This window comes from Astyanax mexicanus, chromosome 6, assembly GCF_023375975.1.
Source record: "Astyanax mexicanus isolate ESR-SI-001 chromosome 6, AstMex3_surface, whole genome shotgun sequence".
Lineage (NCBI taxonomy): Eukaryota > Metazoa > Chordata > Actinopteri > Characiformes > Acestrorhamphidae > Astyanax > Astyanax mexicanus.
The window spans coordinates 48914705-48941783 of NC_064413.1; the positions used below are offsets into that span (position 1 = coordinate 48914705).

At 38.7% G+C, this 27079-nt stretch overlaps 1 protein-coding gene across 1 annotated transcript in view; it reads left to right on the forward strand.

Moving 5' to 3' along the window:
• The window catches only part of adarb2 (adenosine deaminase RNA specific B2 (inactive)), a 323936-nt gene that overhangs the window by 273490 nt on the left and 23367 nt on the right, over positions 1–27079 (forward strand). The window contains exons 4-7 of the mRNA XM_022673388.2: positions 1062–1176; positions 14292–14460; positions 17750–17898; positions 21018–21192. Of these exons, the coding sequence (XP_022529109.1) occupies positions 1062–1176; positions 14292–14460; positions 17750–17898; positions 21018–21192 (608 nt within the window). The remainder of the gene's footprint in view (positions 1–1061; positions 1177–14291; positions 14461–17749; positions 17899–21017; positions 21193–27079) is intronic.

Sequence of the window (27079 nt, forward strand, 5' to 3'; positions counted from 1 at the left end):
CCTATAAGAAGATAGGAAGCACAAAAACTTACGAAAAAATTAAAACGGGCGGAAACTAAAGTCACGCTGAGCGCGACTGGGGAGGAATATAAACAAAAACTCGCCAAAGAAGTATTTTATTTTTTACTTTTTTTCTTTTTCATTATAGTTCAAAAAACCTCACAGGCCAGAAGCCTTATGCTGCCTATTGCCGACTCCTGCCGTACAGGAACACATACTGAATTATTCTAAATTATAACATAAAAACATGTTAAAAAACCAAAACACATTCTATACTGTATATGCATGCCATAAAATGTTATTTTAATTAAGAAATTACATTATTATGTAAAATTAAGTTTTAGAAATTTAGAACCTCCGAAATATCATATACATTATTTCTCAGATTCAGAGTTTACAGAGAAAGATTAAAAAAAAAAAAAAAAAAATATATATATATATATATATATATATATATAAGTTAAAATCCTGTTGTGGTGTGTACAATCCTTTTAAATAGATTTCCCTGTGTTGTACTTCTTTAACCATATTTTTCTGTCATTTTATTTACCATCTGAACATATTGTAAATAGAATGAACTGTAATATTAAAATTTATGTAAGAAATGACTGAGAAACTGTATAATTATTAATGCATTGTAAGAAGTTTCGATATATCATATAGTTACCATACCTGCATCTGTATCTATATTTTCTACATTGTTTAAAATAGTACATATATTTATATTTTTTAAATCAAGTATTTAAATTATTGTTGTACCGTGCTTAGATGCATGTGTCACTGATATAGTTAGATTAGATTTAGATTAGATTTGTAAGGGTTAAACTAAGTGGTAAGTGTGTTATAATGAAGTTTAAAGTGAATCCATTCTGTCTCTGTTGTCACAGCAACTGACAGGCTCATTTTCAGCACCGCAGCAGCAGTTTTAAACAATAGCTCAGTGTAATATATGTTAATTCAGAGCTACTGGTGGGCCTGTAGTACGAGAACTTCACCAGCAGATCACCAGGCTGCACGCTGCTCTATGGAGAACTGATGAACTGTGGGCTTGTGTGTTACAGGACTTTGCGGACGCTGTATTTCATTTGGTGAGGGAGAAATACAGTGAGCTGATTGGCTGCTCATCTCTGGCTCACACATGCCACAAAGGCCTGGCGGGCATCGTCATGACGAGAGGTATGACATCTCCTCTTTCATGATCCTCCTCCTGATCCATCCTGTTAGGAGGAACTACAGCTAGATCATACCTTCTGACATGCTTTATAACTTTAAAGAAGCAGTTTGACCTGAAATTTAAATTCTATATTTAACTATATGTTACCTAGGTAATCAATCAGTCCAGACGTGTCTGGTGTCCAAAGTTTGCTACTTTAGTTATTTGCTTAAGAAAGATAGTTAGATAGCTAGAGATAGCTAAATCTGCTTTTTAATTATTACTCGTTCTCGACACACCATGTCCAGATAATGAATAAATTATAAAACAATTGTAATGCAGTGATAATAATAGTATTAGTAATAACATTAATGGCAGTAATAGAAATAGTAGTAGTAGCAAGAAAAATAGTATGAGTAATAGTAGTATTAGTAATAGCATTAATAGCAGTAATAGTACTAGTAGTAGTAGCAAGAGTAATAATGGGAGTGATAGTAGTATTAGTATTAGTAGTATTGATAGCAGTAGTAGTAGCAAGAGTTTTAGGAGTAATATTAGTATTAGTGTTAGAAGTAACAATAGCAAAAGTAGCAGTAATTGTAGTATTACTATTAGTAGTAGTATTAATAGCAGTAACAGTAGGAGTAGTTAGAGTAATATTAGCATTAGTATTAGTAGCAGTAGTAGGAGTAATATTGGTATTAGTAGTAAGAGTATTTGTAGCAGGAGTAGTAAGAAGATTAGTATAAGTAGCAGTATTAGTAGCAGTAGTAGTAGTAGGAGTAATATCGGTACTGGTAGTAAGAGTATTAGTAGCAGGAGTAGTAGTAATATTAGTAGCAGTAGCAGTAGAAGTAGGAGTAATATTGGTATTAGTAGTAAGAGTATTTGTAGCAGGAGTAGTAGTAATATTAATATTATTAGTAGTATTATTAGCAGTAATAGTAGGAGTAATATGAGTATTACTAGTAGTGACAGAAATAGTAGTAGTAATTCAATAATTAGCAGCAGTATTAGTAGTAGTATTAGTAGCAGTAGTAGTAAGAGTAATAGTAGTAATATTAACATTAGTAGGAGTAATATTAGTGATACTAGTAGTATAAGAATTAGTAGTAGTAATAAAAGAATTTGCACCAGTATTAGTAATAGTATTAGATGTAGTAGTAGTAAGAGTAGTAGTAGTATTATTCACATTAGTAACAGTAATAGTTGGAGTAATAATAATATTATTGTTATTAGTAGTAGCAGGAATATTAATAATAATATTAAAATTAGTAGTAGTAAGAGTAATAGTTGTATTATTAGTAATATTAGTATTAGCAGTAGTAGTAGGAGTAGTAGTAGTAATATTAGTATTAGTATTAGTAGTTGTATTATTAGCAGTAGTAGTAGTAGTAGGAGTAATACTAGTAATATTAGTATTAGTAGCAGTAGTAGTAGGAGTAGTAGTAGTAATATTAGTATTAGTATTAGTAGTTGTATTATTAGCAGTAGTAGTAGGAGTAATACTAGTAATATTAGTATTAGCAGTAGTAGTAGGAGTAGGAGTAGTAATATTAGTATTAGTATTAGTAGTTGTATTATTAGCCGTAGTAGTAGTAGGAGTAATACTAGTAATATTAGTATTAGTAGCAGTAGTAGTAGGAGTAGTAGTAGTAATATTAGTATTAGTATTAGTAGTTGTATTATTAGCAGTAGTAGTAGGAGTAATACTAGTAATATTAGTATTAGTAGCAGTAGTAGTAGGAGTAGTAGTAAGAGTATTATTTGCGAACATAGTGTTACTAAAAAGTGGTGGTAGTAATAGTAATAATAGATATAATATAAGTAGTATTCGTAATAGTAGTGACAACACAAAAAATACGCCTTGTGCGAGTTAGCTGGAAGCACATGTAAAAAAAAAGACTGTTGACGGGGTGTAAGATAGCAATGAGCATCCCGACTCTCCTTGTACAGTGTGTATGACAGAACCCAGAGTTCACTACAGTCATTTTTTTAATACACTCTTACCACACGCTAACAGCTGATGATGATCCAGTACTGCAAGACTCCAAGTCTGAGTCGCGTTTCATTCATTTTTTTATAGAAAAATTGTTAGATGTTTCAGTGGGTATTAAGATGAAATGCAGAAACATCATTAGGAGATGAGATTACTGAAGGAGAAATGGGGAGAAATAGCTGTGATTTGTATTTATTTATTTATTCTTTTGTAAATGAAATGTGGTGAATGGTAAAGTGGGAAAGCTGCAGCTAGTGCTGGTGTGATGTGATGAACTCCAGAGCTCCAGTGAGTGTGACAGCTCTCTACTGGTGTTGCTTAGCAGTGGCATGACTGTGACATTTATATTTCTCTTTACATCAGGCGGTTTTATCTGCTCTGAGTGTGTGTGTCTTTGAGTTTGTGTGTGTGTGTGTTGGGAGGTTACTGCAGGATCACTATCATGATTCTCCTTTGAGGACCACAGCTCATCAATTTAGACTTCAGTGAGATGTGGCCTAATCCCAGCTAGCTCTCTCTCTCTCTCTCTCTCTCTCTCTCTCTCTCTCTCTCTCTCTGTTTCTCTCTCTCTCTCTCTCTCTCTCTCTCTCTCTGTGTGCATGTGCCTATCTCGGAGTAATTGTGAGGCTTGTTTATTAAGAAGGCTGTTATCTTCAAAGATCCAGACGCAGGCGCAGGCTAGCAGAGACGCGCAAACTTGACAGAAACACTAGGGGCTCTGTTCGCCGCTCTCTGAACATCTATTGGATGTTTTAGACATGTACGGGCGCCAGTGGAATATTAATGTGGATCAATCTCGGCCCCTCAGAGGGAGCCCTAACCGGGGTCAGGCTGCAGCCCACCGGCCCCTTATTGGCCCGTTTCATCCAGCAAAGACGAAAGCAAACAGTCGCCACCTTGAATCAGATGCTGTGAATAATCTTATTTAAAGCTAGCGCGCCGCCGCTGCTGCTCAGATATTCACTTTTTTGAACTTCAGATGCCCAGATGAAGATCGGCGAGAGGAGCCGGCTGTAGAGGAGCCGGCTGCAGAGCATCCGACCGCGCCGGCAATACGCACGGCTCTGTTAAGGTTCAGTCAGTCAGACGGACAGATATGAAAACAGTTATTGCTGCGAGAGGGAGGAGATATTAAAAACAACATCTGGTGTTCAGGAACTTTTAAAGCGTAAACGATTTGAGAGTTGATTGAGCGTAGAATATGTTTTTTTTTTCTCTTCTCAAAGTGCAATACTGAAAGAAGAGAAATTGAGCTCTAGGAATGAAATTGACTTCTGGTAATATTGCAGCATCGTGATTCTCAGAGGAAACTGACAAAACTCACAAACAGCAAAAATAAAGAAAGAAGTGCTGGATGGCAACTCTATTAAAAAGTGACAAATAAATGCTTCTTTTTTTGCATTAAAGGGATTTTTATAACTTAGAAGGGTTGAATAATCTTAGTTTTTTTTAGTGTATAAGCAGGATGTAGAACACTGAATATCTTTACTTTTCAGACTTTGGAACAATTTTTGGTAACACTTTCTATGAATGTCATCTCTATAAGACTCTATAAACATACTCATAACACATTATAATGCATTCATAAGGCATTATAAACATGGCTATACATATTTATAAAAATGTATAATTCATCATAGCCATGTTTATTATGCATCATGAACTGTGATTATAATGCATTAATAGCTGTGATTATAACATGATATACATCGATACCAAGAAACTCAGTCCCAGTTTAGAGACTGTATCATGACTAAAACAGCTTCCAACTTTCAAACACACCCTCAATGATAACCACTCATAAAGTATTCTTGTCGTGAATATAATATTAGTTATTGTCAATTATAATGTATTATAACAGGTCTTTGTGCGCTCTAAGTAAAGTGCCAGACTTTCATTGTGGGACTAGATTATTAACGATAGCTATATACTATTTTAACATATATATTTTAAACACAGCTTATAATGTATTATGATCACAAGTTATAATGCTTAATAAACATGGCTATAATGGGTTATGCATTTTTATAAATATTTATAGCCATGTTTATAATGCCTTATGAATGCATTATATGTTATGAATGTGGTTATAGAGTCTTATAGAGATGACATTCATATTTGATTAATTATAAATCATTTTGAAGCATTTCTATTGATTCATTCTTCATGAAATGCTGACAGAACATTTAGGGCACTTTCACAGAATTCACAGATTCACAGAAAACAGAATATGTTTTATATTTTACATTCTTCAAAAGTAGCACCTCTTCCTTAGAGGACAGCTTTGCACATTAATGCATTTTCTCAGTCAGCTTTATGAGGTAAAGTCACCTGGAAGGGCTTTCAGTTAACAGCTGTTCTGAACAAGAGTTGAATTGTGATTAATTACTATTCAAAAATGTGTGTGTTTGAGAGTGTCAGTTATAAGGTTGTGAAGAGGTAGAGTTACAGGTATACAGTCATTAGCTCTATTTGAGTAATGTTCTAATCCAGATTATGAGAAGAAACAAGTACTCAACTAAATAAAGAAAAGAAATGAAGGTCAGTCGATCCGAAAATTGTCAAGAAATTTGAAAGTATCCTCAAATTCAGTCACTGCAAAGACCATCAAAAACGGTATGATGAAACTGGCACTCATCAGGACCACCCCTGACTGCAAGTTAACAGCACCCCAGATAAGAGCACCCAAATGCTTCACAATATTATTTTGGTTTGTTTAACACTTTTAAGTTATTACATGATTCCTTATGTGTTCCTTCATAATCTGAATTATTTTATTATTAATATATTTAATCATCTACAATCACTTTAAAGAATCATCATATTAATGGTTTCTATAGAAATCCACTTTTCCTGGTATTACAATGCAAACCATTTCTTTACCTTTAGTTTGGTCTTATTCTTTATTGATCTTGAGAGAGGCAGTTTTTAAACAGGTCCTCTGGTCCAGACTAGAGATGGACTGATGTGGGAATTTTGGGCAGATGCCAATGTACACATTTATAAATATATATCAGAAACATATGCCAGAGAGACTAGACAACCCAGTATAACTTTAGAAACAAATATAAAATGTGTTTGCCTTACATTTTAGCTTTTAAAGCATTTAGCTTTCAAAGGTTTCTCATGAAAAATTTGATTTTAATTTTTTTTCTTTTCACATTTTTATAGCTAACTAGCCTCTTTTATAATTAACAGTTTAAATAAAAAATATATCTATTGCAATTTTAAAATCAACAGTTTAAATAAAAAATATATCTATTGTAATTTTAAAACTAACAGTTTAAATAAACAATATAGCAATTGCAATTTTAAAATTAACAGTTTAACAAAAAAATATAGCAATTGCAATTTTAAAATTAACAGTTTAAATAAAAATATATATCAATTGCAATTAAAAAAATAACAATTTAAATAAAAATATATCCATTGCAATTTTTTTAATTAACAGTTTAAATTAAAAATATATCTATTGCAATTTTAAAATGAACAGTTTAAATTAAAAATATATCAATTGCAATTTTAAAATTAACAGTTTAAATAAAATTATATCTATTGCACTTTTAAAATGAACAGTTTAAATAAAAAAATATATCAATTGCAAATAATAAAAAAAGAAAAAGAAGCTTAAATCAAAAGTTGCAGTGTTGGCCAATTTGAGTAATGCAGCCAGTGTCGCTTTGCCCCTTACCGGCATACAGTAAATACATCAGCAATCAGTTTAAAATATTGATCAAGTCTTGGCATCCAATATAATATACTATAATTCTGATATAATCACGCATCATCCAAAATTAGCATCTCCTGGAGGCTTTTAGAACCACTTTTTTATATAACCTGTTGCATAAAATCCATAATCACGAGATCTGGACAAGGACTGTGTTGTGTTGCGCTGATATTCTGTGAGTCACCAATTATGTGGAAAAATAATGAAATTATCTGAAATGTTGGCTCTATTTTTGATTCTGCTGGAAATTGCTGTTAATCACAAATTGCTAATGCTAGTGATCATCAGCGAGATGTGGCCCTCATTTCATTTTCAAACGTTTAGTAACGCAGCAGCGGCGGCAGCTTATGAAGGATCAACTCATGAGCCTCTTTTAGCTTAATGGGATGTAAATGACTTCACTCGCAATGACCTTTGCCTTTCATTTAACTCACCAAGAAAACAGGTTTCATGCAAATTCATGGATTTTCATAAATAGCCTCTTTTTGTCTGTTTCTGCCACTGAAAAGTAGATAGCAGCGCGCGAGAGAGAGGGAGAGAGAAAGGGAGAGAGAGCAGGAGATGCAGATTCAATTCAGAGCAGATTAGTAGAGGAAAAAAAGTGCATAAAATAGAAATGTTAAAATACTGACATCCAGAGCCAACAGCGAGTTTTTCATGTGAATTTGTTGTTTTATGAAGAGCCTGTGTGAAGCTAAGATCATGCTGTTTTTTTACAGGCTTTTGCCAGTAGATGTTACAGTATTTTCCCTAGAAAACAACCTTAAAATAACATTTTTTATGAGTTTGGCTTGATTGGTTGTTGGTTATTGGTTATTTAATGATTAAACCTAGGCTGAGACCTAAGTGTCACACCTTAGATGACATATGTCTTGTGTTTTTTCTGTTCCTGTCCTGCTCTTTAGTCTGGTTTTCCTTGTCATGTGCTCACTAGCACATGGCTCTGTTTCACTTCTATCTTTTCTCCACCCTAGCACCACCCAGTCATTAGTGTCCCTTGTATCTAGTTTGTTACTCTGCCCCCTCATTTCCTTCCCCAGGTGTTCCCTTTTTCCCAGTTTGTATGTATACTCCACTTGTTCCTTTGTTCTCTGTCATGCTTTTTGTTTGACCCCAACATTTTAATCTTCTCTTGATGTTAGTTTGCTGTTTGTTTTATCCACTGTCCTCTAAAATGAAGGCAAGAGAATCAGAAACATTGTAGACAAATACACACACCATATGCTATCAATTAATCAATCTTTACTTTAACTCAGTAATACATTGAGGATACGCCTCATTTTTAATGCAACATTTACAACTTAAATGCATTTTGTGAGTTTCAATGAAATAAAATATTTTTACTCATATATTTAAAAAAAAAATATATATATATATATATATATATTTTTTTTTTTTTTTTTTTTTATTTCATCATGTCTCGTCTCGTCTTGTAAGATAAGTGTCTCATCACACCTCTATTAACCAGCATAACCAACATGACGAAGCTGGTTTACCAGCTTTAACAATTAAAACTACAACTCAATCAAATCAAATGAAACATTTACTATACTGGTTGAGAACTGGTTAGCCAGTCAACATCACCAAGCTGGTCGACCATCATGACAAGTACCATCATACCATACACTAAGCTGGTCAAGAGCTGGTCAAGAGCTGGTTAAACACATTACTTAACACAGTACAATATATTTCAATCACTTAGACCATCAAAGACCAGCTTTTAGACCATCTAATTCCCACTCGAACTGTAATTTTGCATATGAGCGGATACAAAAATTATATATACAATTAATAATGCAATCGTGTAAGAGTAATTACATTTAAACCATATTGCAATGCAACAGTTACAGATAAGCAGATATTAGGCATGTTAATTAATGTGTTGAGGCTAGATTGCCTTTATTTATCTGCTACAGAATCTACAGAAAATGCAATGCTGTATCCAGCTGTCGAGTGGTTGAGCAGATGTATCAGTAGGTTTCAGTCAGTGTGTGATTAATATGTGATCTGTTACAGCTTCACCAGACTACTCGGTTACAGCGGTTATAATAGAGCGGTGAAAAAAAACGAAATAAACGCTTCATCTCAGCTTCAATAATGGACAGCGGGTCCGTAATTCCTGGAAATTGCACAATTAAGTTCAATTTCCGTCACAATGTGAGTCTGGCTTTGAGTTTGAGAGTGCGCTCACATGTCTGGTGAGCGGAGATAAACCCTGTTTACCGTGTTGTTTACTCCGGCAGGCAGCACAAGCGGAGTTCACACGCCGCGATTCCTCTACTCTCCTCTTTGATGGCGTGACTTTGTTCCTTTACACACTGTGTCTCCGGCTCACGCTCGCGTGCTTTGTGGGGTGACCCCCGCTCCAGATAAAACGGGGGGCCCGGCGCGGGTGTTGGCGCGCCGGAAGCGCTCGCTTTGTGTCGGCGTGACTGGAGTAACGCTCGCTCTTAAAGATCCTGATAATGATTTCACTTCTGAAAGCAGGAGAGCCTGCAGGCCCCCCGACTACTTCAACACCCAGCGAGAGAGAGGAACATATACAACAATTTCATGCTGATACAGAGGGAAATTAGCGAGCACTGCTTCCCCCCTCAGCAGCACACTGATCTGAACCATCGCAGAGAGGAACAGCGAGGGGTGAGAGAGGAGAATGTGGCTGTTTTATTCTCAGAATAACTCTCAGAACATTAAATAATAATGTGAAATAATGTTACGGAGATGAGAATTGGGATACGCTGTATAGACAAATGTGTTGGAGCACATTCTCATTCATTGCTACTTTTACTTTTGTTGAGACAACTGCTTTTACCATCCATGGAAGGCTTTATAATAGACTTTAAGCATTGCTGTGAGGATTTGATTGCATTCATTGATTGCACTTAAAAGACCCTTAGTAAGCATTAGTAAGTTATGCCTAAATTTTAAGTTAATTTAATTTAGTGTTTAGATGTCAATAAAGCTGATGTCCATAAGTTTTTTTGTAAGGTTTAAGGCATTTTAAACTGGGCAGGTGTGATTCCTTTCAGAGCGGAGAATCCAATTCCAGGTTATGTTTAGTCAGAGAGAGAGAGAGAGAGAGAGAGAGAGAGTGCACAGTCAGAAACTTCACTCCTTCGTTTCTTTGTTTTTACTATGAGCTCTAAGTTTCCCCTTCTGAAGTCTCCGTTGCTCCACCAGCTGCTCGTGTTCAGTAAAACTGAGCTGGATCCTCTTTTAGAGGCTGTACGTGTGACGTAAGTACGTAAAGATGTGTGACGTGGCCAGAAGAAGAACTCCCGCAAAAAGCAACCAGAAACCCCAGTTTCTAGAATGAATATATTAGGCTTAGCAGGGATGGTCCACTCAGAAATGCTTTTGCTTTCAGTTTAGAAAGAAAATAATACTAACTGCTACTTTAAGTAAAATACAGATTAAATACCCATAGAGAATTAAATAGGGAAATAAAATGCTATACAGTGAACTGTATCTTAAGAAAATATGTTTGCTCTTACAGCCTACAACAAAGAGGCCAGACTTAATTATAATAAACTGTAAACTATGATCCACAAGTTTACCTAAGGTAGCCTGGGGGGAATCACTACACACTGATGGTAAGTGTCAGAAACTAGACGATACAGAAGTTAGCTTCTTCTTGGGAACAGCTTAAACTTTGAAGTTATTAAATTTATCTTTATTTTAATGTATGTATATGTGGCCACAAATGAAGTCAAAAACAATGTAGTTGAGTATTGTAAGAAATATGAGAGAGCACAATTGACCTTGCTCTTTTTGGGTGGGTAGATGGCGCTCTTTCCTTTCTTTCTCCTCATCACTCCAAAGGGTGATGTCGATCAGCACAAGGCTGCGTCTGTGAGCTGATGTATTGGAACCGAGTCGCTGCGCTTTCCACCGAGTGCGCTGTGATGCTACTTGGCAGTTGAAAAAGAGTTGTGCTAGTCTTTACCCTCCTGGTCTTGGAGCATCACTAGTTATAAGGAATATAGAGCTGAAAATTGGGGAAAAAAATTAATAAATAAATGTTTGACAATTGCTTTAAAACAATATTTAGAATTAACCAAATTAATTTGAACTATTTGCACAGTACTAATTTGGTCAGCAACAAAGCAGTTCTACTCACACAGTATTGAGATTTCACAGGTTTCCTAGATGTACTGGATTCCTGCCCTCAGTGTAGGTAGAATAAGTACTGGACCAGGGCTGCTGGAGTATCAGGTGGACAGGATGTGCGAGCTGGTATTAATCTTCAGAGAGAGAGGAGGTGAGATAGAGCCTGGCACGGCTTCCTGGGACCATTTTGGGGCTTTAGAAACACAGGCGTTCTATGATGGATCGTATGGTGGTATTATAGCTGAGAGTGTGTGTGTGTGTTGTGAGAGAGAGAGAAAAAAAAGGAACATTACTCATTGCATTGGCTTTGTGCTAGGCCCCTTTTCTCCGCCCGCAGATACTTATTCATTCCCTGAGATTTGTTTTCAGCAGTTATTTAATTCATTTATTGATTCATGCTCTACCTGAGTCTCATTCAGGGATCATACTCTGCTGTTTTTTTATTTCTCTTTTTTTTCTTCCCACACTGTGGACTCACACTACACTGCACAGTACAGAGAATGCGAGCTCTATTCTATCTGTTCTACTGAGTCGTGCTTTCTTTTGCATATGTGATCACGTCAACCAAATGTGAGGGACCGCTCTAAGCTCAAAAAGTCAGAACTGTTGTAGGATGAACTTTAATAAAACCACCCAGTGCTCCAAATATGGAATCTGAGTTTTATAAAGAGTTGAAAGTGGTGTGAACAGAAAGTGGTCTGAGATCTTGTTGTGGGAACAGAAAGTGGCCTTGGGGCGTTTTCACACTTGGACCCATGGTTCCTTTTGATTTGATTTCTGCATTACACTTTGCATTTTTTTTTTTTTTGTGCAGATCCTTGAGGCTGGCCAACAATTCTCACAGTTTTATTTTATGAATAAAAAAGAACCACCAATGTTTGACCCTAAAAACTCCAGAAAAAGAACTTTGTCATCTTGAAAGTTTGCCTAAAATATAGATGCAAAAAATGCACATTTGCAGCTGATTTACTTTCAGGCTCACTTTAACTGAAATGGGTTTGGTACTATATGTGGAAATCCCTTTAGATCTTTCTCAACCCTCTGAGATCTTGTGTTGTGAACAGAAAGTGGTCTGAGATCCTTTGGTGTCAATAGAAATAAGTCTGAGATCTTGTGGTGAAAATAGAAAATGGTCTGAGATCTAGTGTTGTGAATTAAAAGTGGTATGAGATATTCCTTATGAACAGAAAATGATGTCAGATCTTGTGGTGTGAACAGAAAGTGGTCTAAGATCTTGCGTTGTGAATTCAAAGTGGTATGAGATGTTCCTTATGAACAGAAAATGATGTCAGATCTTGTGTTGTGAACAGAAAGTGGTCTAAGATCTTGCGTTGTGAATTAAGTGGTATGAGATGTTCCTTATGAACGGAAAGTGGTGTCAGATCTTGTGGTGTGGACAGAAAGAGGATTCATGGGGCTGAAATTGTGAAAAAGCATGAGATCATCATTTTCACACGTGGATTGTTCGCCACAGAGTCCAGAATCTTTGGGATGTGTTGGAAAAGACTTTGTGCAGAGGTCAGACTCTACCATCATCAACACTGCTGCAAGATCTTGGTGAAAAACTAATGCAACACTGGATTTAAATAAATCTTGTGACATTGCAGAAGCTTTTTTTTTGGTTCTGACATGTTTTTGACCAGGCAGTGTATAAATCACACAATTAACCGTCATGGACAGCTGTACACATGCATTTGTTGACAAGCTAAAGGATATAGAACCAGAATTTTATAGGGTAGTGAAACAGCATTCTGACCAAAAGTTCCATAGATACAGATTCCATTCTTTCTGTTACTATCAGTAGAGCATCAACGTGATTCTGAAGCTATTTTAAGGTAAAATTGCTACATAGTGTTTCTTTAACAATCATTCCTCTTCCCAGTTTCCATTTGGCAGCTCTAATCAGACGTCTGAACTCTGATAACTCTGTATATATCCCTCTATCACTTTCTCTCCACGCCCCCTGCCTTCACCCCTCTCCATCCCTCTTTCCCCTTTACCCCTCGCCCCCTCCCACCGTCCACCTCAGTCTTAGCGGGGAGTAAAAGGTGGCAGAATGGATTTCAGAGGCTACGCCTTTAACCCCGCCTCAATATTAGCTTTTATTATTGTTATTGCTGGCCGGCCGTGCCACAGCTCGCAATACTGTCTGGGCTTGGGCTGATAAAAGCTCATATGTTGCCTCATAGCCTGCAGGTCTCTGGAAGCCAGTGAACCCTGAATTTTTTAAGCGATGGAGAGATTTTTTTTTCTCCCTTTTATTTTTCCAGGCGTGTACATGCTGAGCCTGCCAGCCAGTTTCTTTCTTTCAAAAAAAAAAAAGTCCCACAAAGTCCGTATTCAAGCCTGCTGTGTGAGCTGGACTGGAGCAGGTGGGAGCTGTGTTTGTGCCGGAGTTGTGAGTTTTGCGTTGCTGCAGTTTGTAAAATTGGGGGACAAGAATGGCAGTATGCACTGAATCCACAGTATGCTGGAAAGACACTGGTGACCACACTGATGTCCTTGAAAGAAGACACTGAAAAAATAACAGAAAAATTGTGAATAGTGAAGTTTTTGGTTTCACTTTATATTAAAACAACATTATGTCGCAATTTTACCTTAAAATAGCATCCTCAGAATCAGGCTAATGCTCCACAGACTGATATAATATAACTGTTATTCCCACTCTGAGCTAGTAGTGTACACTACTACTGCATTATGCACTATTGAACTTTGGTGAAGCTTCTCAATTACAGTGTAATGCTACATATTATACCCAAGGCATAATTGTAAAAAAAAATGTACTTTAAAATTACTCTATATCTTTCAGCTTGTCCAGAAATGCATGTTTACAGTTTTTGTGAGCGAGCCCTCAAAGCTTGATTTGCATTGTAATTTCACTTCTCAAGACCGAAAATGACCATTTAATGCACAGTAAATATCACTGTGACACAAAATCACAGAGGAGAATTCAAACACAGGTTTATTTGACGACAAGTCAAAAACTCGGAGGCAAGAAATAATTTTTCCAAAACCAGAGTCAAAAACGAGAGTAGAAGTAAGAAAACTAGGTAAGGAAGTAATAGAAAAATGCTTCGAAATGCAAGAGTAAACCAGATAAGACATCGAACCAGAGTCCAGCTGTGACCTCTATTTATACAAAGCTAATTAATTCAAAAGAAACAGGTGACAAAAACTAAAACTGGGGTGAGAGCGACCTCCTGAGGCGTGGAGGTGCAACACCTGGGCCACTAGTAACAAGCACCTGTAATGCCTTGTCTTTTACTCATTGTTGTCTCTTCCTCTCTGTGTTTTGTGTTCAGGGCTGGATGTGAGACAGGCGGAAGTGGTGGCGTTGTCGACGGGCACTAAGTGCATTAACGGAGAGTACATGAGTGACCAGGGCCTGGTGGTTAACGATTGTCACGCAGAGGTCACGACCAGACGAGCTCTACTGCGCTTCCTCTACTCTCACCTGGAGCTCCATCTCAGGTACGTCACACACATCTGGACGTCTTCCAGTCATTCCTGCAGGTATATTATTATAATATAATTCACTGTATGAGTAAGTGACAGCTGCTGCACAGCTTAGATAAACATTTTTTTTTTTAATATTACGTTTCAGATTATTAAGTGTAATTAAATAATTTCGCATAAATAAAGCTTTGTTTTTTTACATTTTAAAGTGCAGTCTGGGTAAAGTGCTTCTTCTGGATCATCCACCTACAAGCCTGTCGTTAGTGATAATAAGTTAGTGATGTCCTATACTGACATTCTGTAGAAATGTCTCTTATTCAGACATATATCTGGTCTTGGCCCTATTGTTAGCTGCACTATTATGCCATATTTCCTTGTATTATTTATTAATTATTTGTTGGCTTGCTTTTTGTTTGTTGTTTTTAGAATATGTACCTTTAATTTGAAGAACAGTCCCTATATAATTACATAATAAATAATATGCTTATGTATGTATACGTAATATTGTTATTATTTATTGATTAATTTAATAATTTAAAAACTTTGAAATTATGAAAAAGTGCTTAAATATGGCCTAAGATCTGTCCAGGTCCTCAGTGATAACTTTTACAACCATTTCACTCATATTAAAGTCATATTTTGATATAATATTATTTAAGGTTGCAAAAAACAGAACGTAATAATTAATCAGTATTCAATATTTAATATTTAATATTCAGTATTTAATATTTGTTTGTGTCATTTAAGTGTCATCTTCGGCCACGTCCTGTCTCTGAGATTTCAGTGCATCATAATCTTGACTGTCCTTCCAGACGCAGACTGAGTGAAACCTTCTCCTTTAATGTCAGATTTGCATATGCAGGTCTGACCTCTGACCTGCTGCGCTGTATCTGTGTGAGCAGAAGTGGGAATGGAGTCTGCCGCTCTGATCAGATTGATAGATTTTAGACAAAATGCCACAAATGGCATCATGACACTAAATGGACAAATTACTGCCTATCAAAGTGTCCTTCAGTAACTTCTCCCACAGTGCAGACTGACAAAACTGACCACGCCCACCCCCACCATATTCACCAACACTGACCCTTAACATTGGAAGTACCAATAATACAACCAGTATCTTATTATGAATTTAACAAATAAATATTAATGAAATTTGTAATTAAATTAAATGAATATATAGATAGAAACTTTATTATTGAGCATTTATTAGTACTTTGATCAGTTGATCATATTTTTAGCGCTATTGCAATATTAGTTCTCGTCCACCAACCCCTTTAACCCCTGGATGTAGAGCGAGGCATGGCAGGGTAGCGTGAGGTAGAGCAAGATACAGTGGATAGAGGGAGACAGAGCAAGGTAGATTGAGGCAGAGTGAGATGGAGTGAGGTAAAGTGAGGCAGGTACAGCAGGGTAGAGTGAGGTATAGTGTGATAGAGTGAGATAGAGCAGGGTAGAGTGAGGTAGAGTTTGATAGAGTAAGATAGAGCAGGGTAGAGTGAGGTGGAGCGAGGCAGCGTGAGGTAGAGCAGAATGGAATGAGGCAGAACAGGGTAGAGTGAGATGGGTTGAGGTAGAGCAGGGTAGAGTGAGATAGAGCTGAATAGAATGAGATAGAGCAGGGTAGAGTGAGATGGGGTGAGGTAGAGCAGGGTAGAGTGAGGCAGAGCAGGGTAGAGTGAGGTGGAGCGAGATAGAGCAGGGTAGAGTGAGGTAGATTGAGGCAGCGTGAGGTAGAGCAGGGTAGAGTGAGGCAGAGCAGGGTAGAGTGAGATGAAGCGAGATAGAGCAGGGTAGAGTGAGGTAGATTGAGGCAGCGTGAGGTAGAGCAGAATAGAATGAAATAGAGCAGAGTAGAGTGAGGTGGAGCGAGATAGAGCAGGGTAGAGTGAGGTAGATTGAGGCAGCGTGAGGTAGAGCAGGGTAGAGTGAGATAGAGCTGAATAGAATGAGATAGAGCAGGGTAGAGTGAGATGGGGTGAGGTAGAGCAGGGTAGAGTGAGGCAGAGCAGGGTAGAGTGAGGTGGAGCGAGATAGAGCAGGGTAGAGTGAGGTAGATTGAGGCAGCGTGAGGTAGAGCAGGGTAGAGTGAGGCAGAGCAGGGTAGAGTGAGATGAAGCGAGATAGAGCAGGGTAGAGTGAGGTAGATTGAGGCAGCGTGAGGTAGAGCAGAATAGAATGAAATAGAGCAGAGTAGAGTGAGGTGGAGCGAGATAGAGCAGGGTAGAGTGAGGTAGATTGAGGCAGCGTGAGGTAGAGCAGGGTAGAGTGAGGCAGAGCAGGGTAGAGTGAGATGAAGCGAGATAGAGCAGGGTAGAGTGAGGTAGATTGAGGCAGCGTGAGGTAGAGCAGAATAGAATGAGGCAGAACAGGGTAGAGTGAGGTGGAGCGAGATAGAGCAGGGTAGAGTGAGGTGGGGTGAGGTAGAGCATGGTAGAGCATGGTAGAGTCAAGTAGATCGAGGCAGAGTGAGGTGAAGCAAGGTAGATTGAGGCAGAGTGAGGTAGAGCGATGTAGAGCAATGCAGAATGAGGTTAAGAAATGTTTAGTAAGATATTTGTGTTTGTTTGTGTGTGTGAGCTACTTCCTGACCCTAGCCTTGTGCATGCTGCTCTTTGTTAGATGTCAGTGTGTGTGTGTGTGTGTGTGTAACATTAATTCTGTTCATCAGTGTGTGTGTGCGTGTGTATGTGTGTGTGTGTGTGTGTGTGTGTGTGTGTGTGTGAAAGTGGGGCAGTACAGTAGGGCTTTGCTCTGTGTTCTGCTGTCCTCTCGCTGCAGAGCTCCACATTATCTGAGTTAAAAAGCCACAACTCCCCTGTGTGTGCGTGCGTGTGTGTGTGTGTGTGTGTGTGTGTGTGTGTGTGTGTGTGATGACAGTGATGGACTTTGCCTTGGTTCCAGCCAGGCCAGCATTTTTCACCGCTGTCTTTGATTCATTATTACAGGAGAATGTGTGCTAAACATTTTAGACAGCAGACCCCTTACCATCCTCTCCCTCTATCTCTCTCTCTCTCTCTTTCTCTCTCTTTCTCTCTGTATCTCTGTCTCTCTCTCTGTCTCTCTCTCGCTCTGTCTTCCTCTGTGTCTCTCTCTCTTCCTCTCTCTTTCTCTCTTTCTCTCTCTCTCTCTCTCTCTCTTCCTCTGTCTCTCTCTTTCTCTTCCTCTCTCTGTCTCTCTCTCTCTCTCTCTGTCTCTTCCCCTCTCTCTCTCTCTCTCTCTCTCTCTCTCTCTCTCTCTTCCTCTGTGTCTCTCTCTCTCTTCCTCTCTCTCTCTGTCTCTCTCTCTTTCTCTCTTTCTGCAGTAAGAGACCGGACGATCAGCAGCGCTCCATCTTCATCCAGCATCGCTCCAGCTTCAGACTGAGAGAGAACATCCTCTTCCACATGTTCATCAGCACCTCACCCTGCGGAGACGCTCGCATCAACTCACCATACGAACTCACCAACGACTGTAAGATTCTCACACATACACACACACAAACACACACACACACTGATTGTACCACGCTATATCATAATGTGTTGTCTCCTAACATACTGTATAGATCAGGGGTGATTATTGGAGCACCTACTCCTTCACTGTTTCTTATTAAACAAACCAGAATATGTTTTATACTTTAGATTCTTCTAAGTATCACATTTATCTTTGAGGACAGATCTGCACACTTTTGGTATTTTAATCTCAGTGTCTTCATGAGGTAGAGTCACCTGGAATAGTTTTCTCAGCATCTTGAAGGAAGGAGTTCTTGGAGGTGCTGAACAATAGTTGCTGCTCTTCTTTCACGCTGTGAAACTCCAGCTCATCCCAATTAAATCACCTCAAATCACCATCTCAGTTCATCAGGTTTAGATCAGGGGATTGTTCAGGTGGAGGACACACACTTCTAATTTTTTTTCTGTTTGCTACGTAATTTAACATGTGTCCCTTAATTGTTTGGATGTCTTTAATATCAAATCTACAATGTAGAAAATAAATTAAATAAAGAAATAAAGGAAAATAACTTTTGGCTGGTACTGTATATATATATGTAATGTATCGTCACTGCCCAATAAAAAAACATGTATCTCCAAAACAGCAACTTTACAGTATATAGATAAAACCTTCATGACTTTTAATGGAAGTCAATGTAAAAAAAAGAACAAGTGTATTTCAGTTGATTTAGGAGAATTTCAAAATATGTGGTATACATTTTTTTTTTTTTATTGGACAGCAACGATATGTAATACGGGACATATGTTATGAATTCTCCGCATCGCTGTGAGAAACACACTTTTACCTCACACAGGCTTTCTCACTCACTTGATCTTATACACAATTTCTGTCTATCTCCGGTTCTGTCCGTCGCTGTTTTTGTCTGTTGTTTCATTTTCCTGCCTTTTCCTCTGTTTCTTGTCTCTTTCTCTGTTTGTCATTTTCTCTGTCTCTCACACACGCACTCACTGTCTTTCCCACGTATGCCTCTATTCATTTTTTTTATTTTTTAAGGGATCGTCTTTTTCCTTTTTCCATTTGGAGTTTTTTGAAAGCGTCTGCCAGGCTTTTGTCGCTGACTGTCAGACGGCTCGCTTCGCTTCCCCTTTTTTTTTATGTCGTGTCCCATCCAGGGCCTTCTCGGCTGACATTTTAATGCTCAGCAGATAAAGAGAGATGGATATTTATTCGGATGTCGGGCTCTTCTTCTCTTTCTTTTCCTCAGACGGATTTTTAAGTGTGATAAATGTTATCTTTATGACAGATTTCCATCAAATAATTGCGCGTGTACATTCATCACCCTTCACTTTTAAGCCAGATCAGTGGGTTTAGCCACTGTATTTCCTGTGCGTTTCTGTGTTGATGGCTCGGGCCTTTTATGAGGGAGAAGGCTGTCTGTGGCAACTTAATCATCAGAGTGGAGAAGGCAGGGAGAAAGTGTCTCTGAGGAAAGCTTTGAACTTCTCTCGCTTGGTCATTAAAGCATTTAAGTGTTCATCAGTCAGCTTTTATAGATTAGCAAAATGGCTTATGCTCTGGGCCTGCGTAATACCTTTCGCCTCCCGCATCTCGCCCAGACTTCAGAGAGAGCGACTCCGAGCTTAGCGCTGGTCTGTCTGCAGCCACACAGCCATGGCAACAGAGCCAGGCAGGGAAATGAATCTTTAAGAAGCTTTGGGAGAGCTGCGTCTGATTATTGCCATTTTCCTTGGCCTTGTTAGATCCAAATGTGTTTATCTGCACATGCAGGCCAAAGAATGGCTTCCAAATCCTGGACGCTTTTCCCCCTCAAATACGTTTCCGTACACGCAATGCAAATAACTGTAATAATAACCGCCACCAGAAAGTGGAAGAGACGCGAAAGCTCAGAGTGAACTGAAGAGGAAGACTTGGAGGAAGTTACTTTCACAAAAAAAATTCTGTCTGAGACGGATCAAATTAGCACCTGCTTAAAAACTATAAAGAGGAAGTAATGTTATAAAAGTTTCAGACCATGTAAATGTGATATACAGTACCAGTAAAAAGTTTGTTGTAATGCTACCGACGTGAAACTAAATGAGGCTAAAAGAGTTGTAGAACAAGCGCGTGTCAAAATCAGAAAGACAATAAGCCAAAACATCATTAGCCATAAGCAGCGGAGATCATGGCTACAGACAAGGGGAGGCAAAAACGTAATAAAAACGGGCCATACGTGGAAAACAGACAAACAGAAATGAAACGCTCAGTATATCGCTGAAAAACAGGGAAAATACTTTTCAACAGACATAACCAACAGACAGGTTTATATACTGCAGTAAATGAGTAGCAGCTAAAAACAAGTTAGAATTCAGGGGATGACGAACAGGAGAGAGAGATGGGATTGGTTGATTCCTGACACATGACATTGGCCATTGCAGTTCCAGCAGATAAGGAAATCTATCTATCTATCTATCTATCTATCTATCTATCTATCTATCTATCTATCTATCTATCTATCTATCAATTCAATTCAATTTTATTTCTATAGCGCTTTTTACAACAAAAGTTATCACAAAGCAGCTTTACAGAGAAAAACAGGTCCACACCTCTTATAAGCAGCACCACAGAGATGCCAAATATTGTGGTGACACAGCGGCCTAAAACGCTGCCACTATGGTTGGGACATCACTGGTTCAAATCCCGATCATGCCGCTTGCCTCTCTCGGTGGGTAGATGGTACTCTTTTCCCTCATCACTCCTAGGGTGATGCCGATAAGCACAAGGCGTCTGTGAGCTGATGTATCTGAACTGAGTCGCTGCGCTTTCCTCCGAGTTCACTGTGATGCTACTCGGCAATGCTGAATCAGATGCTAATCTTTACCCTCCTTGTGTTTTGGCATCATCAGTGATGTGGGATATACAGCTAAGTAGCTGTTCAATGAGGTGCTACAATTGGCCTAGCTAAACTGAGAGAAAAATGGGGAAAGATTTGAAATAACATAAGAAAAGATTAATAGTGTTTTTCTTTGTATTGTTGCAGTAGTTTTGAGGTAGTATCCTTGCTCACCTGTGCACTTGAACACCTCTGTGTGTAAAAGCCTGTGTCTGTGGATGATGCTCAGGCTGTGTTTTTGTTGCAGTCTCAGTGCACAGCAGCAGACACCTGGTGAAGAAGTTCCACAGCCACCTGCGCACCAAGATCGAGTCTGGGGAGGGGACCCTGCCGGTCAGGAGCAGAGTTCCTGTGCAGACGTGGGACGGAGTCCTGCAGGGGGAACGGCTCGTCACCATGTCCTGTACTGACAAGATCGCCAGGTGTGTTCCCATACCCACACACTGTAAATATTATCCTGTAAACACAGGCCAGCTTAAACTGACAGAGTAACTGATTATATTAACCTCTTAACACTCCACCTAATTTAATACAAAAATGAGACCACTTTAAAATGACGAGTTTCTTTGATTTTACCAAATTGAAAACCTCTGGAATAAAATCAAGAGGAAGATCACAAGACATCAAACCAAGCTGAACTGCTTGAATTTTTGCACCAGGAGTAAAGGTATAAAGTTATCCAAAAGCAGTGTGTATAACTGGTGGAGGAGAGCATGCCAAGATGCATGAGAACTGTGGTTAAAAATCAGGGTTATTCCACCAAATATAGATTTCTGAACTTTCTAAATATGAACGTGTTTTCTTTGCATTATTTGAGGTCTGAAAGCTCTGCATCTTTATTTGTTATTTCAGCCATTTCTCATTTTCTGCAAATAAATGCTCTAAATGACAATATTTTCATTCGGAATTAGGGAGAAATTATGTCGGTAGTTTATAGAATAAAACAGCGATGTTCATTTTACTTAAACATATACCTATAAATAGCAAAAAACTGAAGTGGTAACTTAAGTATATCAAATTAGGGGCGAGTCTTTGGGAGTTTAAAGAGTCTGTTTTAATAAAAATATAAAAATTTGATACCATGTATCAACACAATATGATATAAACAAAACAATACGATACAATATATTGTGTTCCCAATATATATTGTCCTACCCCTAATAATAACAACCCCATCTCATCCATAACTCCCTAACTCAAGCCCTATTTGGATGGGATTAGTTTTTCAGGGGGACGTCTGTGAAAAATATTTCACATTTTTACTCAGTGTTAAAACTCTTGCATCCGGACTACAATTGTAAAAACAGGAGAACCAGCGAGGTTTTTTTTTGTGTTCTTGGTCACATGACATCACGTTCAGTAGCTCCTCCATTTCCACTCGCTGTTGGGTTTTACATGGATCTCCGTGGATATGCGAAGTGTCTGAAGTGTAATTACGGTGCGTGGCAGTGGATAAATAGCTTTTTTTTTTTGCATTTTATTAAACGCGAGGAGACAAAACTCAGATGTCAGTCTGGACGGGAATAAAATTACCGGAGGACCACAGAGTTCAGCAAAAAAAAAAAACAGTAGATAATTCAGCCTGTAATTTTCTCAGAGGAATTAAATCAAAGGGAAAATTACCCCAGGACCCCCTGAGAAACTAATCCCATCCAGATAGGGCTTTTTATCCCAAAAGTACAAGAGAACAGTGTTCCACAGCTCTACAGCTCAGTGCTGGGGTCATTTACAGCCCATATCTGTTTTTTTCTGTCTGTATATTTCACATTTGTTGTAGCATACTCCCAATAAATCAAGATCTGCATCAAAACTACAGGATGTCTAGCAGTTTCATCACTCAAGGCCTTTTTATTTACTTGATGCCATAACTGATAACTGATCAGCATCATCAGCTACAAGAGCTTCACATTCATTGGCAGAGCTTCAGTCAGTGAACAGCAAGCAGCTCCAGCCTCATAGCGCACAGCATCCGCGAGCAGTGCGGGGGCTAACAGTGCGGGCACTCAGACAGGAGTCCCAGCTTCCCCAGTGACAGAGCCGTGGGGACGTATTGATTTAAGGTTTATCTTTATTAGAGGATTACTTTTTATGAAGGCACGTCAGCTCTGTTTAAACAGGCCACTTTCCCCAGGCCTTTTAATGACTGAGGAAAAGGTTGGCCTGATATTTGCCTTTAAGGACAGCACGTCTTCAGCTGCAGCACCACCCTGCCTGCTCACCTGCAGCTCGCCACTGCTCGTGCATAATGACCGCTCGTGTTCGGAAATGCAGCTTTAATAATCCCTCAGTAATTAGTTCATATTGTGGATATGTCAGAGCGCTAATCCACGCCCTCCTGGGCCGTGCCGCTGTACTGTGGCCTCTTAAAGAGACCACTATAAAAAATAAGGCTTCGGAGAACTGCTGTGAGGATTTAACTGCATGCAGTGAGAAGAGCATCAGGGACGTTAGTAAGGTGAGGTTACGGAATGATCACCACCTCACCTCATCAGCATCTCCCATACTCATCCCAAAAATAAAGAGAACACAGTTTCAGCTGTGAGCTGTGCAGATTTATACCCCTCTAGCCCACACCTAACAAGTAAAGGGGAAAGGGATTGAGTGAGGTAGTAATTGAGTAAAAGAGTGAAGGATTGACTGAGGCATTGAGTCAGTGAATGAGGGATTTCTTGAAAGAGGTAGTGGTTGAGTGAGTGAGTAAAGGGTTTAGTAAGAGATTGAGTGAGTGAGTGAGTGAGTGAGTGATTGATTGAGTGAAGTAGTGATTGAATGAGTGAGTGAGGGATTGAGTGAGGTATTGATTGAGTGAGTGAATACGGGATTGATTGAATGAGGTAGTTGTTGAGTGAATGAGTAAGGGATTGAGTGAGTGAGTGAGGTATTGATTAAGTGAGGTATTGATTAAGTGAGGTATTGATTAAGTGAGGTATTGAGTGAGTGAGGTATTGATTGAGTGAGGTATTGATTGAGTTAGTGAGGTATTGATTGAGTGAGGTATTGAGTGAGTGAGGTATTGATTGAGTGAGGTGTTGATTGAGTTAGTGAGGTATTGATTGAGTGAGTGAGGTATTGAGTGAGTGGGGTATTGATTGACTGAGGTGTTGATTGAGTTAGTGAGGTATTGATTGAGTGAATGAGGTATTGAGTGAGTGAGTGAGGGATTGAGTGAGTGAGGTATTGATTGACTGAGGTGTTGATTGAGTTAGTGAGGTATTGATTGAGTGAATGAGGTATTGAGTGAGTGAGTGAGGGATTGAGTGAGTGAGGTATTGATTAAGTGAGGTATTGATTAAGTGAGGTATTGAGTGAGTGAGTGAGAGATTGATTGATTGAGGGATTGAATGAGTGAGTGAGTGAGGTATTGAGTGAGTGAGGGATTGAGTGAGTAAGGGATTGAGTGAGTGAAGTATTGAGTGAGTGAGGGATTGAGTGAGGTATTGATTGAGTGAGTGAGGTATTGATTAAGTGAGGTTTTGAGTGAGTGAGGTATTGAGTGAGTGAGTTATTGATTAAGTGAGGTTTTGAGTGAGTGAGGTATTGAGTGAGTGAGGTATTGATTGAGTGAGGTATTGAGTGAGTGAGTTATTGATTAAGTGAGGTTTTGAGTGAGTGAGGTATTGAGTGAGTGAGGTATTGATTGAGTGAGGTATTGAGTGAGTGAGTTATTGATTAAGTGAGGTATTGAGTGAGTGAGTGAGAGATTGATTGAGTGAGGGATTGAGTGAGTAAGTGAGTGAGGTATTGAGTGATTGAGGTATTGATTGAGTGAGGTATTGATTGAGTGAGGTGTTGATTAAGTGAGGTATTGAGTGAGTGAATGAGTGAGGCATTGAGTGAGTGACGTATTGATTAAGTGAGGTATTGATTAAGTGAGGTATTGATTAAGTGAGGTATTGAGTGAGTGAGGTATTGATTGAGTGAGGTATTGATTGAGTTAGTGAGGTATTGATTGAGTGAGGTATTGAGTGAGTGAGGTATTGATTGAGTGAGGTGTTGATTGAGTTAGTGAGGTATTGATTGAGTGAGTGAGGTATTGAGTGAGTGGGGTATTGATTGACTGAGGTGTTGATTGAGTTAGTGAGGTATTGATTGAGTGAATGAGGTATTGAGTGAGTGAGTGAGGGATTGAGTGAGTGAGGTATTGATTGACTGAGGTGTTGATTGAGTTAGTGAGGTATTGATTGAGTGAATGAGGTATTGAGTGAGTGAGTGAGGGATTGAGTGAGTGAGGTATTGATTAAGTGAGGTATTGATTAAGTGAGGTATTGAGTGAGTGAGTGAGAGATTGATTGATTGAGGGATTGAATGAGTGAGTGAGTGAGGTATTGAGTGAGTGAGGGATTGAGTGAGTAAGGGATTGAGTGAGTGAAGTATTGAGTGAGTGAGGGATTGAGTGAGGTATTGATTGAGTGAGTGAGGTATTGATTAAGTGAGGTTTTGAGTGAGTGAGGTATTGAGTGAGTGAGTTATTGATTAAGTGAGGTTTTGAGTGAGTGAGGTATTGAGTGAGTGAGGTATTGATTGAGTGAGGTATTGAGTGAGTGAGTTATTGATTAAGTGAGGTTTTGAGTGAGTGAGGTATTGAGTGAGTGAGGTATTGATTGAGTGAGGTATTGAGTGAGTGAGTTATTGATTAAGTGAGGTATTGAGTGAGTGAGTGAGAGATTGATTGAGTGAGGGATTGAGTGAGTAAGTGAGTGAGGTATTGAGTGATTGAGGTATTGATTGAGTGAGGTATTGATTGAGTGAGGTGTTGATTAAGTGAGGTATTGAGTGAGTGAATGAGTGAGGCATTGAGTGAGTGACGTATTGATTAAGTGAGGTATTGATTAAGTGAGGTATTGATTGAATGAGTGAGGTGTTAATTGAGGTATTGAGTGAGTGAGGTATTTAGTGAGTAAAGTATTGGTTGAGTGAGTAGTGTATTAATTGAGTGAATAAGGTATTAAGTAAGAGAGGTATTGATTGAGTGAGTGAGGTATTGAGTACCTGAGGTATTGATTAAGTAAGGTATTGAGTAAGTGAGTTATTGATTGAGTGAGGTATTGATTAAGTAAGGTATTAAGTAAGTGAGGTACTGATTGAGTGAGGTATTGTTTAAGTGGTAGGAGTGAGGGATTTAGGGAGGGAATGAGTGAGTTAGGAACTGAGTGAGTGAGGTATTGGTTGAGTGACTAAGGGATTGATTGAGAGTGAGTGAGGGATTGATTTAATGAGGTAGTGGTTGTGTGAGTGAGTGAGTGAGCAAGAGAAAAGTGAGTAAGGGAGGGATTAAGTGAGTGAGGGAGTGAGTAAGATAGTGAGGGAGTGAATAAGTGAGTGAGGGAGTGAGTGAGTAAGTGAGTGAGTGAGTGAGTGAATGAGGGAGTGATTAAAGGAGTGGACAAGTGAGTAAAGGAGTGAATAAGTGAGTGAGGGAGTGATTAAAGGAGTGGACAAGTGAGTAAAGGAGTGAATAAGTGAGTGAGGGAGTGATTAAAGGAGTGGATAAGTGAGTAAAGGAGTGAATAAGTGAGTGAGGGAGTGATTAAAGGAGTGGATAAGTGAGTAAAGGAGTGAATAAGTGAGTGAGGGAGTGAATAAGTGAGTGAGTGAGTAAGTGAATGAGGGAGTGATTAAAGGAGTGGATAAGTGAGTAAAGGAGTGAATAAGTGAGTGAGGGAGTGAATAAAGGAGTGGATAAGTGAGTGAGGGAGTGACTAAAGGAGTGAATAAGTGAGTGAGGGAGAGAATAAGTGAGTGAGGGAGTGAGGGAGTAAGTGAGTAAAGGAGTGAGAGAGGGAGTGAGCGGTGTGTTGGATGATGTGGTGTTAACAGAGTGTGAATGGACGGGTCTGTCTCTGCTTCAGTAGCTCCTCATTCCTCTCTCATGTTTTCACTCTGTCTGCAGGATCTGAGAAAGTGACACTGTACACACACACACACACACACACACACACACACATATGCACACATACACACACACATACACAAGCAGCTGTGTTTGCATTTATTAGCATATGCTTGATTTAATTATGACCATCAGCTTTCCTTCATTTGTTTTTGTTGATTTTAGCTTCCTGTGCTGATTATTAGCACAGTCCAGTGCTTCAGTTCATCTCGAGTTCATCATTAATCATCGAGTTCATCATTAATACAGAGGCATTTTCATAACCAGTACACTGACATACCAAAAGTCATGGGATAACAGTATCTAAACTGATCATAAAGTCTTATCTATATGTTGTGTGGTGTTATCTTGTGAGGCATATGGTAAGGCAGGAAATCTGTACCACTTTAAAACAATACTACCCTCAGGAAGCATAGTTA